Genomic DNA, 17408 nt, shown 5'->3' on the forward strand with positions numbered 1-17408 from the left:
GAGCCATTTTGTCTGTTCAGCAAAAATCTAACCACCTTGGGAGCCATAACATTTTATGTCCATTTTAGCATCTTGGCTGTAAATATGTCTCAGTGTGTGCTGATGTCCTAGTATAGACTAATAAAGTTAATATAAATGAAAATGCAGACTTACTTTGCTCTGCTTTAAGCTTTAGTTCAGCTATAGCCGCTTTTCTCGCATCTCTGGCAGGAAACTTTTCCTCAAAAGTAGAATAATTTCTTGTGAAATGTCTCTCAATGTTCGACTTTTTACGAGGCTGAAATCAGCTTCTCATTCGCCAGCTTCTCGTTTGAATTTTCCACCATTTAAGGTGAAACGGGAAAATTTGAACGAGAAGCTGGCGAATGAGAAGCTGATTTCACTTTTTAGTGCTTGACAGTTTCTTGTTGCAGATTAAACATATCAGGAAACCAGCTGGAGTGATTATAAATGCAAAGTCCATTCATCTCCAAATTATCGATGTTCGTCTTAAATCTTTCTTTTTGCCTTTTCGTTAGCTACTAGCTAGGCGAGATTGCTTTCTGCATTGTTAGGGTGACCAGCAGTCTGCATCTCCAGGGTTAAAGGTCGGTGAATTAGCAGTTATATATTAACTCCGGTTAATCTATTACTATAGACTATTTAGTGTTAAAACTGGGCTGAATGATCAGCAGAGCTTTATTTTATTACAAAACAGGATTATAAAATCTAATTCTGCTGTGGAGCCACAAAAGGGCAGTAAAAAAGCCGACCCCTGTTCTAAGAGATAAAAATATGTTGTAAATTGTATTAAAATGTATTATGACTGTTTTTGGGACATAAAACTAACATAAGTGGGACAAAATCAAATGTAGGATATATGTCCTTTAAAGGCCCAGTAACAAAAAGCGTGTGTGAAAGTTTGGAATATGGTCATGTAAAAATGAATTCTGATCCATTTTTGGTACATAAGACCACACCAACATTGTGAGCAGACTTCAGGGAAGGAAATAAAATACAAAATGAAGGATCTTAACCCTTTAGACTATGTCTGAAGTCTGAAGGTGCCAGACAGACACAACACATTCCTTTGTTTTGCATAACACTTTACCATTTAAAGCAGGTTAAAGTAATCAGCAGAAAACACCCTCAGTTTCGGTCCTCTGTATTCAGCATTGATCTGTATTGTTGACGTGTGGATGTTGTGTCTGACTCGGATGTTTTTGGATTCAGTTGATTTTTTTTACTCTATACTTCCCTGATCAGTGGAATAAGGAAATAAGTCTTCGTATATGAGGAACAATCATACTTTCTGATAAGACTTACAGTAAACTGTAAATGGTGATAAAGAGGCGGCTGTGGTAGCTCCATGCCCTGCATACCTGATTAAACAGTCTCTGAATGTGCTCCTGTTTAACTGCAGGCACCCAGGTGACTAGTGGTCACAGCTACTGGAGTCACGCCTACGTTCCCAGGGCCGTATTTTACCTCTGTCATTTTATAAACAGAGCCATAGAGCTGTTCAGTGCTATATAGTTGTTCCAATGTTGTCTCAATCAATCATATCACCTCACTGTGAAAATAAGAGCAACGTCCATACCTCTGATATGTTTACAAACATATTCTGATGTTATGTGTTACTAATGAGCATAAAGCCCTGGGAACAAAATGTCTTGGGATCATAGAACCCTGTAAATATTGAACAGTTGGAACATAGGACTTCAAGAATATAAAACCCTGGTTACATAGAACCCTGGGAATTTAGGCCCATGGGAGCAAAGAATCCTAGGAACATAGATCCTGGGAATATATGACCAGGGGAATAAAGACCCTGAGTATTTTGGTCTGTGGGAACATAGAACCCTGGGAATATACTACCTTGGGAATATAAAGCACTTGGAATATAGAACCCTGGGGATGTAGAACCTGGGAATATAGAGCACTATGAATACAGAGCACTGGGAATGTAGAACCCTAGGAATATAGAGCCCTAGGAATATAGGACCTTGTGAATATAAAGCACTGGGAATACAAAACCCTGGGTATATAGAAGCTGGGAATATAGAGCACTATGAATACAGAGCACTGGGAATATAGAACCCTAGGTATATAGAACCCTATGAATATAAAGCATTGGGAATATAGAGCTCTGAGAATATAGAGCACTGGGAATATACAACCCTAAGGATACAGAACTCCAGAGTATAAAGCAATGGTAATAAAGAGCACTGGAAATATAGAACCCTGGGGATACAAACCCCAGGGAAAATAGAACCATGGGATTATAGAACACTGGGAACATAGAATCGTGGGAATATAGAACACTGGGAACCAGAACACTGGGATACAGAACCCTGGGGATATAATAATGTACTTTACATAAAGAAAAGCAAAAGGAACATCAAAAGGAAAAATAAAGACAAAGTCCTTGAAAAGTAAAATAAAAGTAAAATAAAAGGTCTTAATTGTTATTCAAGTGAGCTTTAAAAACACCTTGGAAATATAGAGCACTGGGAATATAAAGCTTTGGTAATTTAGAACTTTCAGAATATTGGACCCTGGGGAATATTGCACCCTGGGAATACGGGGCCCTGGGAATTTTGGCCCTTTAATTCAATACAATCTGTATTACACAGACTTTATTTGCTCTGGTTGACTGTACTGTTGGATTCCTGTGCATATTGAATTGGAAGGCAAATACTAAGTGACAACAGTATGACACACTGTATTGTTACACTCCTATTATCCTTTGACCATAAAAGGCCACTGAAATGTTTGATGTTTTAGGAAAGATATGTTCAGTCAGGTGTGTCCAGACTTAACTGTAAAGCACTGTTTAACAGTATCAGTACATACACTGAATTGTGCGCATTAGATCACGACACAGTGAATAGAAAAGAGGCATTTCTATCGCAGTGGGTGACGTCATCAGTTTATGTCACATGACCTAGGATACCAAGGCTGGACAAAACAACTGAAATGTGGAAACTGTGTGAAGGGGTTGGGCTGTGAATATGCAAGTCATACGTCCTACGTACAACAATTTATGAGCACAAAAGAATTAAATCAGGAAGCAATAAAAGAAGCAACAGAACATCATGAACTGCTGGTTAATGATGACCTGCACACACAGTACAGTAGTAGCGTAAACAGCATCAGTCAGAACTTTGGACACACTGGATCAAATGTGTGCTATTATGATATTTTCTCATAACCTTAAAAGACATTTTCATCTACAAGGTTCTACCCTAACCAGAAAGTTACCATTACTATACCCCCTTACCCACAGAGACAGCACACATATTTATACATTATATATAACTTAGTCAGTTACTTTCCTTTGGAAATAATTTTTCAATCAGTTTTCTTCTTTTTTGAAATAAAAGAATTCGATGTAACGTGTAAACTCTATTAAAGTTTTAGAATCTGCCTGTTTTGAATTCATTGTTTTTGTGATGTCACAAAAACCAACGTTTACAAATTCAGCCTACAGCGGTTTAGCATACACACTGAAGCTACTTCAGCCTGGACTCATTCTTGATCCTAAGCAAATGAAGAATATAGAACCCTGGGAATATAGAACTGTGGGAATGTAGAACACTGGAAATGTAGAGTACTGGCAATACACAACCCTGGGGATATAGAGCCTTGAGATTATAGAACCATGGAAATACAGAGCACTTGAGAACATAGAACCCTGGGGATATAGAACACAGGGGTTATAGAACTCTGGGAAAATACAACCATGGGGATATAGAACCATGGGATCACAGAACTCTGGAAATATAGAACCATAAACTTATAGAGCACTGGGTATAGCACTGGGATTTTTGGTGTTTTTTTAATACATATTTGTACATATGAAAGACAACAAGTTTTGGCACCCCTGCTTTAAAGGCTTGAAATTTGCTTCAAACACATAATATAATAAACATAATATAATATAATGGGCAAAGCTGTACCAAGGCAAAGGGGGACTAGTTTGAAGAAACCAAAACAGAAGATAGGCTTGATTTCTTTGATGCTTTCTGCACTTAATTCTGCATAATTCCATATGTCATTTCATAGTCTTTCATTGCTATTCTATGTAGAAAGCAGTGAAAGTAAGAAAGGCCCTTCTATGAGTGACGTATTCAGACTTGACTGGACTGTATATTGCTCTGTTGTTGAGTAACGTTCATCAGGCATTGCCAAAATCATGCGTCGACAGCATGTTCTTTAACTCTCTGTACTTTATTTGCGGTTTGTTTTTTGTGGCTCTAAGGTTAATGAATATCATGGGTTTGGTTTCCTTAAAGTGTCATCACAGCACAAAGATCATGTTAAGATGCACTGTCCCTCTGAAGGCTTTGGAACTGTTAGGGTGATTTCAAGGCTGCTTTAAGGCCGAACAGGATTCAGGTTAGTAAAGAGGCCTTTTTAAAGCTTAAACCTTAGAATTTTATCTCCAAACAACGTAGAAACTGCATTCTGCTTTGTAATGTTGCTGTGGTTTGACATTGGAAGTTGTCTGTGCTTTTACTTCCTGTTAATATTTGACGACTTTGTGTGGCAAACGTGGGAAAACGGATGTGTGGATTTCATGTTGATGAGGACGGAATGTGCTGCACATGTGTAACAGAAGCAAATGTATAGGTGCACGTGGTATTTAACAGAATAGTTTAGAATGTTTTCACTCTTATGCCAAAAGTAGTTGATCAGCCAAAACATATTTGGTGTCTGAAGTTTGCTTCCTAATTTTGCACTGGAGCTACGAGGCTAAAACAGCTAACAAGCTTATAGCTGCTAGTCAGTTTTAGGCTAACTGCATGCCTATGTCATCATACATTTGCCTCGAATGTCAAGTACAGTAATATTAAAAAGACTTGCTTATGTGGTTTTTGACAAAGCCTACTTTGCACAGCTTGAAACATTAGTAATGCAACAGTATAAAAAAATTGCACTGATCTCTCCAACTATTGTCCTATTTCCAACACTCCTTTCTAAGATCTTGGAAAAAAAGCTGTTGCTCAACAGCTGTGTTCTTTTTTAAAAGTATAACAAGAATGAATGTTTTCATTATGGCCTTTAGAAGCATTACTGACATAGTCAGTGCTGGCTAGGGTGGTCAGTGATTTACTGGTTGTCTCAGATTGCGGAAAGGTCTCTCTTCTGGTGGAAGAGCTGGTTCTGCTGGATTTAGGTGCAGCTTTTGAAACAACTGACCATGACATTTTATTGGACAGGCTTAAACAAATATTGGTAGAGGCAGACAAGCTGCCTAGTTTAGGTTTTCTTTGTCAGATTGCGTCTGATTTGTCAATGTAAATGGGGAGTTTCCTGAATACAGGACAGTACAACATGGTGTCCCACAAGGCTCTGTTTTAGGGCCTGTACTGCTCTTTCTTTAGGTCACATAATCCATTAAAAGTGTTGCCTTTCACTTTTATGCTAATTGTACTCAGTTTATGTGTCAGTCTAACCAGATTCACTGACGCAGTTACACATTATAACATTGTGTTAAAGTCTGGATGAGCAGTAACTTAGCAGTAAATCCTAATGAAAAACAAGTACTGCAGGTCCTAAATCCGCTGGAATAAGGTTGCAGATCTTGTTCTTAGACCTTAATGGTTTCTTAGTTTAAGACCTTGGTGTTAAACTGGATGCTATCCCTACACAATACTGAGAATTTAGTTCAGGATCTTATAACCACTAGATAAGACTACTGTATCATGGCTACTGTTACTGGCTGGTTGTTTTGTTGTCTCTCTAGGCTCCAACTAGTTCAGCAGCCCATATTCCAACCAAGCAAAGACAGTTTCAAATTACTCTGGTCTTATTCAGTTTGGCCAAGCTCCAGCATATCTTACTGTCTGCTGAAGCATTATAACCCATTCAGATCACTTTGTTTATAGGAACTTTTACAGCTCAGTTACTGGAAGATCCTTTTCTTATAAATCTCCTAAACTCTGGAACAGCAATCCAAATAATATTGGGAAAGCAAGCTCAATTTTTTTGAAATCCAGATTAAAAACATCATAGTATGCAAACGTTTTGGCACCCCTGCTCAAATGAAATGTTTTATTGGTATCTATCTACAGGGAATACACTTCTGCACACTTTAATGCACAATTATTGTATATTTGCTGAATAACATATTGACCAAATAAATGTTGTTTTTTTCCAATGTTACCCAGAAAATAAAAATTGTGTGGTATAATTTGCAGAAAAAAATGTCATATTTAAATTTGTTCCCTGTAGACAATGTGTATTTGTTTTACCTTAGAAAATCAGCAATACATGTAACACTGGGGATGTTTAAACTCTTGCAGAGAGACTGTATTTAGACTATTCAGTAGGCTAGAATATTCCTATAAATATTGTGATTCATTTTCTGTTGTTTTAATATGCTATTTCTTTTAGAGTTTACTTATTATTACCATCAGACATGTCTTGGCTGCTTAATAATTTCTAGCCTTTTACCCCCTCACATAATCTCAAGAGCTGCATAAAGAATACTTTCCATATCTAAAGTAAAAACTTTAGATTGCCACATTAATGCACTTTTCCTGCGACGCTTTATTTGTATTGCTGCTAACAAGTGATTCCAGTGAACAATGAAACCAAGTCACAGAGGAATGGCGCCCTCTAGTGATAAAAGCAGAAAACAGAAATATTAATGCTCTGCCCTTCAGTGGATTCTGGAAACTGTCTTGTACATGTTTATTTGAGATGTTTCTCATTAATTATATGCTTTGTATCTTTAAATACAGGAAACACTTTGAAAACAATCTCCTTTTATTGCATCTCCAGAACTATTGTTTTTTGTTTTCATTGACATTTTGAGAAGTCCTAAACTTAATGCAACAATTAAGCCCATGAGAACACATCTCACATCTTAAATAAACATAAATAATTTTCCTTGACAAACATTTAAAATGTCCAATGAGTCCCATAATTTCCTAATGCTGAAGGAGGAGTGATCTACTTTGGAGTGACCATGACAGAAACCACACCAAGTCAGAAATAAGGCCGCGAATCTTGATATCTGTCTGGATAATACTCCGTTCCGTTAATATGTAATGTATTCTCCTACACTTTGACCTAACAGAGAGCTTGAATGAAGGTGAAAAGTCTAATATTTCTGGATGAGAATAGAAGAGGCTCCTCCTCCTCCGTTGCAGATGCCTGCCAGGCCGTACTGACCAGACTTCAGGTTGTGCACCATGTGCCCAACGATCCTCGCCCCAGACATTCTGTAAAATAAATGTAAAATTCAGATTTAACGATTATGGGTGTGCATTGCAAAGCAACTACATTGTTCTTCGTTTTATATTCTTCTTTTTCTCTTTGTGGAATTTTTTCCCCTTAGGAATGAATGGAGTGCAAAAGTTTTGGCACCTTTCGTGTCATGATGGTACAAATACACTAACACACACACACACTCAACACACCACACAAACGCGTGCACACACACACTTAAGGTAGCAGGAGATTTTAGGTAGCATTGTATTTAAGGTGGCACTGGATTTAAGGTAGCAGGAGATTTAAGGTGGTGGGAACCATTTAAGCTGTGCAACCATTCTCCTTCAGGAAACGCATTTTTTTCATTATCATGATCATCATCATCTCTAATGTTTTCCAACCTAATAGCAGTTGACATGGCGCTAGCATAATACCAGGAGGGATTAAGAATCATGGGCTTTAGCCGAAATGGATAACGACTCTAGGGGGACGTTTTAATCTGTGACATAGGTCACAACACACTTGATACGGAATCACAGATGTAGGTGTAAGTCAGCCCCGTCTTAGCCGATCTTATTTTTCTAATGACGTTTTGGTAGTACTGTTCCTGGGTGCATGGAAGTCCAACATACTCGGGTTCTAGTCAGTTATTAACAGTAAGCAAAACAATGTGGACCTAAATTTTATGCATTATTTTCCAAATAGCAGCCAATACATTTCAATACATTACAATAATTTCCATGCATTTCCCTGTACTGAAGAGAACAAAACCTGTTAAGATGAAACCCACTTATAACAAAAGCTAAAGGAAAATCGTTTATGTATTTTCATCCGTCACTTCACCTTAGAGAAAGTGGAAGCAACCAGATTTTTTTTTTTAAACTGTATTGCTGTATCAAATTTGAGAAGACTTGATAAGAACAGCTTTGGTCAGACAGCCTCTCAGATCTGTACTTTTAACACAGGTCCTGTTAGAGTGTAACGGCTGTACTGAATCTGCGTACAGTTATGCATTTCAAATATTAATTCACAGAATTCTGCTGCCTCCCACTGGCTTCTGAGTACATTTTGGCCATTTTTCCACTGCACAAATTACTGAAACCTGTAAACCTGGAACTGTGATCTTTCCGCTTTGGTCACTGGGTCAGTACTGAAGGTTCCAGATTTATCTACTTGAAGGTGTTCTTCTCTGTCTTTGACAACAATCGCAGCTGAAGCCAATGACTATGTTGTGTTATGTTGAGTTGAGTGCTATTTTTAGAATTAATACTTTGTGAAGAGTTCACTAAGGAGACATAAGCTAGTTAGGAAGCTAAAGCTATTAGCATTTATACTAGTCCTTGAACAAGAGTTTGCTCACATTTTCAACACAGAAAAAAACTGGGAGCTTTGCTTGATTCTCCTCATAATTCTATATAGACATTTTCGCGAGTTTGAGTGCCGATCAGCATATATCGTTTCACATCAGCAATAAGTTAAGCTAACTGTAAGTAGAAGGCAAGGTAGCTTCTAATTACCTGAATTAGACACTTCAGAGTGACATAAAATTACCAAGAAGACAATTACAACCATTTAACATGGTTATTATGATGAATACAGCTGTATGTCATGTAGAACTGCAACCGTAGGTTCCCAATCGAGTTAGTTCTATTTTTTTTCCTTTCTTCAAATGCTCTCATTTCGAAGTACAGAAACATGTCAAAATGACTGTCCCTGGTAACTGATCATACAATTCAAACCAGACAGGTAGAGATGAAGTTGAAAAGTGTTGTAAAACTCCTTTAAGAAAGCTGCTTTGTAATGAAACCACATTAGCAACAGCTGATTACCCAATAGGGTGTCCGAGGGACACTGCTCCTCCGTTGATATTAACTTTGCTTGGGTCGATGTCCAGCATCTTAATATTGGCCAGGACCACCACGCTGAAGGCCTCGTTTATTTCCCACATGGCAATATCATCCTTCTTAACACTGGCAGCCTCAAGTACCTACACAAGGTACAAGACTTAGCATAGAGACGACTGAACAAGTTCACAAAACCGTAGACACCTTATCTCGACAAACAGAACAAATGACCATAAGCTCACCTTGGGGACCGCATATGCCGGAGCGATGGGGAAATCAATGGGGGCAACAGCAGCATCAGCAAAAGCTAAAAATGAAGACAAGGACAACAACTGAATTAGCTCTAATAAGGAAACACAGGCCAGCCAGCAGAGTGGCCATTACAGAGATAATGAGATTAGTAAAACTACTAGATTGGCAATACAGTCAGGTCTGTAAATATTCACATGTCGACACAGTCATTGTTACTTTAGCTGTCCACCACAGCATACTGGAGTTTAATATTTACATAATGAATATGAGCTCAAAGTGCAGTCGCCCAGCTTATTTACAGAGTCCAGGGTATTTGCAAATCACTGACTGCACATTGCAAATCAGGTGAATGGTGAAGGGATTCCAACCATTTTCTATATATAGCCCCCTGATTTTAGGCTCCCAAAATAATCAGACAACTGACTTCTCAGGTGCTCCATGGCCAAGGAAGCAGATAAAAGTTCTAGAGCTGACTTGAAGTGTGGAATTTGCATTTGGAACCTGTTGCTATTAACTCTCAATATGAAATTCTTTATTCACACAGAGCTTCACTGCCATCAAGAGGCTGAAAAATCAAAGTAAACCCACCAGAGAGACAGGGAAAACATGGAGCTATCAACTATTTGATACATTCTTAAAAAGAAAGAACACATTGGTGAGCTCAAAAACACCAAAAGACCCAGAAGAACCATAAGGAGGCAAGCGTAAACAAAAAGGTTAAGAAAATAATAATTAGATATAAACATATTATCTATAAAATAAACACCAACATCTTATGTACAGATGAGACAAAGACACACTTGTCTCAGATGATTGGGAAGAATATGGAGAAAAGAAAAAACTGCTCAAGATCCAAAGCACACCACATCATCTGTGAAGCATGGTGGAGGTAGTGTTATGGCGTGGACATATATGATGACAGCCAATGAAAACGGTGTCCTTGTATTTGTTGATGATGTGACTGTTGACAAAAGCAGCAGGATGGATTCTGAAATGTATTTGCCTAGTTTCAGCCATATGCCTCACAATGCAGATGATCCAAAGCACACTGCGAAAGCAACCCAAGACTTTTCAAGGCAAATAAGTGGAATATTCTGCAATAGCCACATCACTCATCTGATCTCAATCCAATCAAGTATGCATTTCACTTAATGAGGACAAAACTGAAGTTGAAACAGCCCAAGAACAAGTAGGAACTGGGGGGGAGGGGTGTCCTGGGGGGACTATGTGTGAAAATATTGCAAATTTATATACCATTCACCCCATTTGGATGGAAATACCCTCAAATTAGAGCTCTGCATTTCAAATTCATATTCATTAGTTAATTGTAACTCCATTATGCTGTATTAGACAATAACATCCAATAAATAACAGTACCTTTGTCAACATCCAAATATTTCAGGACCTGGCTGTAGTCAGGTTAGATTAAAAACGAGCCATTACATCAAGCAGCTCAGTTTGAAGTGCTCAAAACTGCTCTTACCAACAATTCTTGCAAGCGGAGTAACATTGAGTCTTTTGGCTGCATCTGCAGTCATCAGGACAACTGCAGCAGCGCCATCGTTCAGCGTGCTGGCGTTAGCTGCTGTCACTGTGCCTGCAGGCCAAAATTAAAGAAAAAAAAAAATTAAAATAACAGTCAGCCTGCTATTTCACCCAAAAATTTAAAGAAATAAAGTCTAAGAACATGGTTCATACCGTTCTCCTTCTGGAACACAGCCCTCAGTTTGGGCACCTTGCTAAAATCAACCTTTCTCCATTCTTCATCCTCCTTAACCACAACATCTGGCTTGCCTAGATGGAGAAAAATGAATGTTGCACATATCAAAGCACTGCAACAGTTGAGTATGAAGAAAACAAGAGTCTTTAATGCTTATCACTGTCCAAAAGAAAATAATAATAATAAAATAAATAAAAAGAAAAACCTTCATTACTTTTTATATAAGTCAATGTGATCACATTTTCCCATTTTGACATGATCTAAAGGACAGCTGCTGCTCAAATGACGCTAACAAATAAAAGTTGAAAAAAAAGGACAGGACAGCTACGATACAGTGCATGAGAAAAGATCTCAGCCACTCTTGTTTGACTAAGACTCTGTATGCTGATCAAATGAATTTGTTCTTTTATTAAATGTAGTTATTTATTTATAGTGAATTATAGTTAAAACTGAAGACACTGTTGCAAATGTAACATTGGAAAATGTAACTGCTGAGTCTTTGTACAATTTAAAGCACTGTTTTACTGAACATCTCTATTTCAGTCAACACTCGTGTAGAAAAAAAATCCTCTGTGTGGGAGCAAATCTGTGAAGATAATTTGAGGGTGGAATGAAAACTCTCCAGACAAAGTTTAGCTTACAGTATAATTTGAAATATGATGCATCACAAAAAACCCTAACTGTGCAAGATATTGTCTTTCAACTGTAGCCATGCATGAAAAATGTAAGGAACAAACTAGTTTTTAGTTTTCTATAGCCTTATTTTTATGTCTTATTTAATAAGTCAAAAACAACGTGTCAAAAATGAGGCCTTTTAGGGCACTTAAGGAAACAGAATTACCTTCTGACTTCTGTATGCCTTGCAGCCTAAGCAGTTAAACTGACCTTTCTGTGGGATGCTCACTGGAACCACCTCTTTGGCCAGGATTCCTGACTCCCATGCTGCTTTACTGCGTGTATATGAGCTGATGGCATATGCGTCCTGCTCCTCTCTAGAAATGCCGCTATTCTTCGCTGTGTTTTCTGCACAGTTTCCCTACAAATTAAGCATTTAATGGCAAAGAGGAACATGCAGCGTGTTGTAGGGCAAAACAGAAAACTGATTTACCGCTATTTTTATCATCATTACCTATAAAATCTGAGCGCACTGGTGGTTTTGGATAGTAAATAAAATGGCAATATTTGTGCAGACATTGTGACCCGTGGTTCCTATCACCACCACTGTAAATAAACTGAAGTAAGTTTCACTACAATGAACCATTTCACATCTCAACCAGCGAATTATACAGAAACTCTGAAAAATCACTGTTAAACCAGAAGATAAACTATGGAGTTAAATGCCATATTGGGGGTGGTTCATGCCTCACGGTGTGTGCTTGGCCATGTGCCACTTCAAATCAATTGACAAACACACAGTGCAGGTGAATGCCCTCTTCAAAGAACCTGCCTCTTATGAAAATGTGCCAAAAGTCAGAAGCTGAAGAAAGAAATATATATATATTTTTTAAGTAAGTTCGATTTAACTCATTATTTGTATTATTTGCAACATATTTTTGGCATTTTGATATGTAATACTTTTCTTTGTGGGTGTGCAGTTTTATTTAAAACTTTTGCCACAAAATGAATATAAAACTATATGCACAAAAGGTCCAATAACGAAGTTGTTGGAAGCAGAAAGATCTAACACCATGCGAAAACTGGCGCATCACCTTGTGAAATTGGAGCACAGTTAACAGATAACATTCAAAATGTTGCTTTATAAGCCAAAGATCCAAAATCCCTTAATTTGCTCTGAAGGACTACAGCCAAATACTACATGGAATTTGTTTTCCAAGGTCTGAAACCATGCAAGATTTGTTTTCAAATACAAAGGTCCAAAACCATTTTAAATTTGTTTTACAGTGCAAAGGTCCAATACCATGTGGAATTTGTTGTACACGTCTGTCAGGCCATCCTTCACGATGAGATCCTCCATTCTCACTCCTCCGTACGGGGGCGGCTCTCTGGCCATCACGTATGGAACTTGGGACATGCTCTCCATTCCACCAGCCACCATCACATCCTACAAAGCATCACATTTTCACATCTCAATTCTTATTCTTATTCATCTCACATCTTATTCAGTAACACTTTATTTGGAGTGGTCCTTTGTAGATGATTAATAAACTCTTAACAGATTATCAGTAACACATTAGCAACATATCAGTAAAGTAGCAGTAGTGAAGCATCTGAATACACTGAAGTAAATATCTTGATGTTCTGCTGATACATTACTTACATTAAGTAGATGTATCGTTAATGTTTTACTTCCATTACACAACACCTAACCCTCACCCTGGCCCTAATCCTAACCCTAACCTTAACCTCAACCCAAAACCTAATCCTAACCCTCATATGTTTGACATGTTGCTGAGTGAGTGAGTCCACTGAGCGTTTGTTTCATCTAAAAGGACCACTTGAAATAAAGTGTCACCACTTATTCTATCAAATATTAATATGTTATCATGTTATCAGCCAGACTTATTTATAGCACATGAAGGCTTTGTTACCTGGTGACCGCACATCAAACTCTGGGCAGCCAACATGATGGACTTCATGCCGGAGGCACACACTTTGTTAATCGTTGTAGCTGGAGTACAGAGTGGCAGGCCTGCAAAACGAAACGTATATAATTACAAGCGGCATCAGCGCATCATAAAAAGTTTTGCACATTCCGTTAAGGTTTACCTCAACCTTTCCATTAGAATAGATTCTACCACAATAATGTTTCATGGTATAATCACTAGAGAGTAGTTTGACCATGAAGTTTATCCCTGATCTTATCAAGATGGGGCTCTTTGCTTTGTTTGCAGCATGTTGTGTCAGCATACCGGCGCCTAGAAGAGCTTGTCGGGTTGGCGCCTGTCCTTCACCTGCCTGCAGCACGTTGCCCATGTACACCTCCTTCACCTCCTCCAGAGGAATTCCTACAGCAGGCAGAGAAGTCCAATCCATTCATCACTCAAACTCTGAACAAATAATGTGCAACATCTGTCCACATAATACAAAATGAATCATTCCACTTAGCGTGAGCAGCGCTTTCTGAGTAGACTCACTCAGACAGGCTTCAGGGTGGGCCAGTCTTTACCTGCTTGATCGATCGCTCCTTTGATGGCGATGGAGCCCAGTTTGGTTGCAGGGACTGATGAGAGGCTCCCTTTGAATGAACCCACAGGGGTCCGAGCTGCACTGACGATGACGACTTCCTATTGGGGTACAGAGAAGAGGAGCACTGAACACTCCTCCTTATCAGGTCATCATCATGTTATATAGGGATACATTGATAAAGAGTTTTTTTTAATTGATGATTTAGTTGTTTTTAACCTGAAGCTGGCATTGTGTGGGCAAAACGAACACATGAAACACACTAGCACATTTCCAGTACTTTCTATTAGCCAGCTGTAGTATAAATTAAGATTATTTGGGATCTGGCATTTTTAAGTTCCTAAATGAAAAATGAGTTGAAATAACATGAATAAACAAATAAAGTGCTTTGTTGAAAGGGAGGAGACTGGCCATTCAGCACAATGAGTCACACATAATTATAACTTTTTGGCATAAGCGTAGAAACAAAATTCAAATACAGCACTGAAGCATTTAGTTGCTAATTTACCTCATAAAATTGCAGCAGTGTGGCCAAAAAAAAACAAAATAATAAATTGGCTTATTGGCCAAACATGCGTTCCTAATATTATCCAAAAGCATCATGACGTAAAATCATATGAGTCTATAGTAATGAAAATGAATGAGCTCATGTTTTCTCCAGGCTAAAAGCAAAACAGGATATCATGATACTTAAAGATATTCTCACAATATATTTTGCAATATTTTGTACATGCTGAATAACAACATTGTAAGGAATACTTAAATATTGTTTTCAGGTGTGATTTTTGGCAAGAATAGTTTTTCCAAGTTTAAATGCTCTACTAAGGTGGGTTTTCTGAATTTCTCACAGAGAAAGAGAGGAAAAATACGCAATACATGCAATGGCTGAAATCATGGGACAGCCGATGTTGGAGGACATGAGCTGTTTATTTAAATGTTACTATTTACTTAATATTTTTTTTTTTCTAAATTGAACAAATGCTATATGTTTTAGGTAACGGTCAGGTCTTGAATGCCATGAGTGGAGAAAAAAAAAAAAAACACCTGCCAACTGGGACACCACTGTTTGGTAAGTATTAAATATCTACAGAAGGGCGATACGGCAAAAATATTTTATCATGATACCTCAGAACACTGACGATGCACAATATGCATCAAGATATACAGTTTTTTTTTCAACAATTCATAACATGCAAAATAGAACCTGTGGTGCCACATATATTATATTATTATAATATAATAATAATAATAATACTACAATTTCACTGATTTTTATTCAATGTTTTACAAACTGCATTACATTAAAACCAATTAAACAAACCTATTTATGCTTACTTTACAGTGTTCTTTAAGTATTGACGATATCAGTACGCTCAGAGAAACATGTTGTGACAAAAATGATCACAATAACGATAAAATATCATAATTCCTACCCCTCATTATATCATGGATATAATGCTGACAACAACAACAACAACAACAACAACAACAACAACAACAACAATAATAATAAAACCATTGCCAAAACTGAAAAGCAATGTCACAGTGCGCCAATATCACGGTATACACAAAACATTATCCAACACCTCTTTCGTATTATAACAGAAGACACAAGACTTCTGTTGATGCTAAACACCTGCTTGTTTTCATGGACACATATACGCTCACTGTCACTGCTGATCCAAGAAACTTCCCAAAGATATTAACGATGAAAAACAAGAGCATTCGGTTTCATTTTAAAGGGGAAATCCACAGATTTCTCAAAATTTGAAGACTCAGAAACTTGTAGACTCAGAAACTTGTAGACTCAGATTTCTTTACGAAGGTGGTGATACCAACCAGACATCCACCTCTATAAGCTCCCTCACAGAAAGTTATTACATGAAATGGTTATGAGTACTGATGCACGAGACACTGTTTTACAGCAGTTTAGGACTAACATATATTTTAATCAATTTATTTTAATCTATTCATGGTGGAGGGGTACATGAAGGGTGTTTTAAGGCAAAACAGCCCCCAAAGAAAACTCTTGTTTCCCTTTAAATTTACCACCATTTTATCATCAAAATTACATATAAAAACTCAGACTGCACGTGTAGGTTCAGGGATGGTTTTGGATGGTAAATAAAGTGGCTATATTTGTGTTGTAGACATCATGATGTCTGGTTCCTATCACCACCACTGTAAGAAATCAAAGTCTACAAGTTTTTCCTACAATGAATCATTTCACACCAAACCACTCTGAATTACTTTGTTTACATCTCTGTTTGATTGAATTACGCACATATTTCGAGAAATCGGTGAAATTCCCCTTTAATGCACAATGTCACTCACATTTAGAGATGGACGGGAGGCGAAAGACCTGCACAGCAACTTGTGTGTCTGTAAAGAAGACGACAATAACATGTTAAAAGTTTGTTTACTTGCACTTTTAAGCAGTCAGAGAAGAAAATTTCGGTGTGTGCTGCTGACAAGCCGTACAAAAAGTCACTCACAAAACCTGAAATTCATAGTTTTTTTAGCTAACGAAGCCAAAGTCAGCTTCACGTTCGCCAGCTTCTTGCTGGAATTTCCCGGTCCACCTTAAATGGTGCAGCAGCTACGTTCTGGCGCCTGAGGCCTCAGCGGCCAGAATGCAACTGCTGCACCATTTAAGGTGGAACGGGAAAATTCGAACAAGACGTTAGCGAACAGGAAGCCAATTTCAGCCTCATTAGTGTTTAAAGTCTGCTGGTGACTGAATGAAACAGGCCTGCAGCACCTGCAGCTAAGATTAGCTCTCACAGCTAGCGACCTACATTATAAACGCACACGTTCTCTCACTAAACTGGCATGTTGTATCGACTTGAAGGGGACTAAAGCAAAGTTCGCGCGTCCAGCCCGAGGCCTCTTTCGATTTTTGACCTTACTTACCAGCTGTCTGCCCAGCTGAGAGGTTAGAAGTGCTGTGGACGACATACTGCTAAACTACACAAGGACGAACCTGACCGACGCTTTTAAAGGAGCACCCAATCACATTGAGAGGTGTGTGCGCGTTACGTCAAGCCCGCGCAAAAGGTTTATGGGTATTGTAGTTCACGGCGCTTTGGCTCATTCGCAGTGTTTAATGGTGAATTCCAGCGTTATTTTTTATGTCTGCATGATTCAGTGGTGGAGGTGTAAACCCGAGTCGTTCAGAGTGTTTTGGTGTGAAATGGTTTATTGTAACTGCAGTTGATAAATACCTTCATTCAGAAACGCTTCTT

The 17408-nt window shown here is 38.1% G+C and overlaps 1 protein-coding gene across 1 annotated transcript; it reads right to left on the minus strand.

The window, feature by feature from the left end:
* Positions 1 to 6519: 6519 nt before the first annotated feature.
* Positions 6520 to 17170, minus strand: acat1 (acetyl-CoA acetyltransferase 1). Its single transcript, XM_036594808.1, has 12 exons — positions 17077 to 17170; positions 16498 to 16545; positions 14147 to 14264; positions 13890 to 13985; positions 13569 to 13669; positions 12938 to 13081; positions 11905 to 12055; positions 10998 to 11093; positions 10783 to 10896; positions 9290 to 9354; positions 9033 to 9190; positions 6520 to 7214 (listed from the first exon to the last, which is right to left on the minus strand). Exons 1-12 carry the CDS (start codon positions 17119 to 17121, stop codon positions 7094 to 7096), a joined length of 1257 nt encoding a protein of 418 aa, XP_036450701.1. The 5' UTR covers positions 17122 to 17170; the 3' UTR covers positions 6520 to 7093.
* Positions 17171 to 17408: the final 238 nt, after the last annotated feature.

Source organism: Colossoma macropomum, unplaced genomic scaffold (genome assembly GCF_904425465.1).
Source record: "Colossoma macropomum unplaced genomic scaffold, Colossoma_macropomum, whole genome shotgun sequence".
Lineage (NCBI taxonomy): Eukaryota > Metazoa > Chordata > Actinopteri > Characiformes > Serrasalmidae > Colossoma > Colossoma macropomum.

Excerpts from the sequence above, each read along its gene's own strand:
- acat1 (XM_036594808.1), bottom strand. The coding sequence starts at position 17,121 with ATGTCGTCCACAGCACTTCTAACCTCTCAGCTGGGCAGACAGCTG. Across the intron at positions 12,056-12,937 it reads TGTACAACAAATTCCACATG|GGAAACTGTGCAGAAAACAC; the intron begins GTATTGGACCTT and ends CTTAATTTGTAG. Across the intron at positions 11,094-11,904 it reads AGTGAGCATCCCACAGAAAG|GCAAGCCAGATGTTGTGGTT; the intron begins GTCAGTTTAACT and ends TTCTCCATCTAG.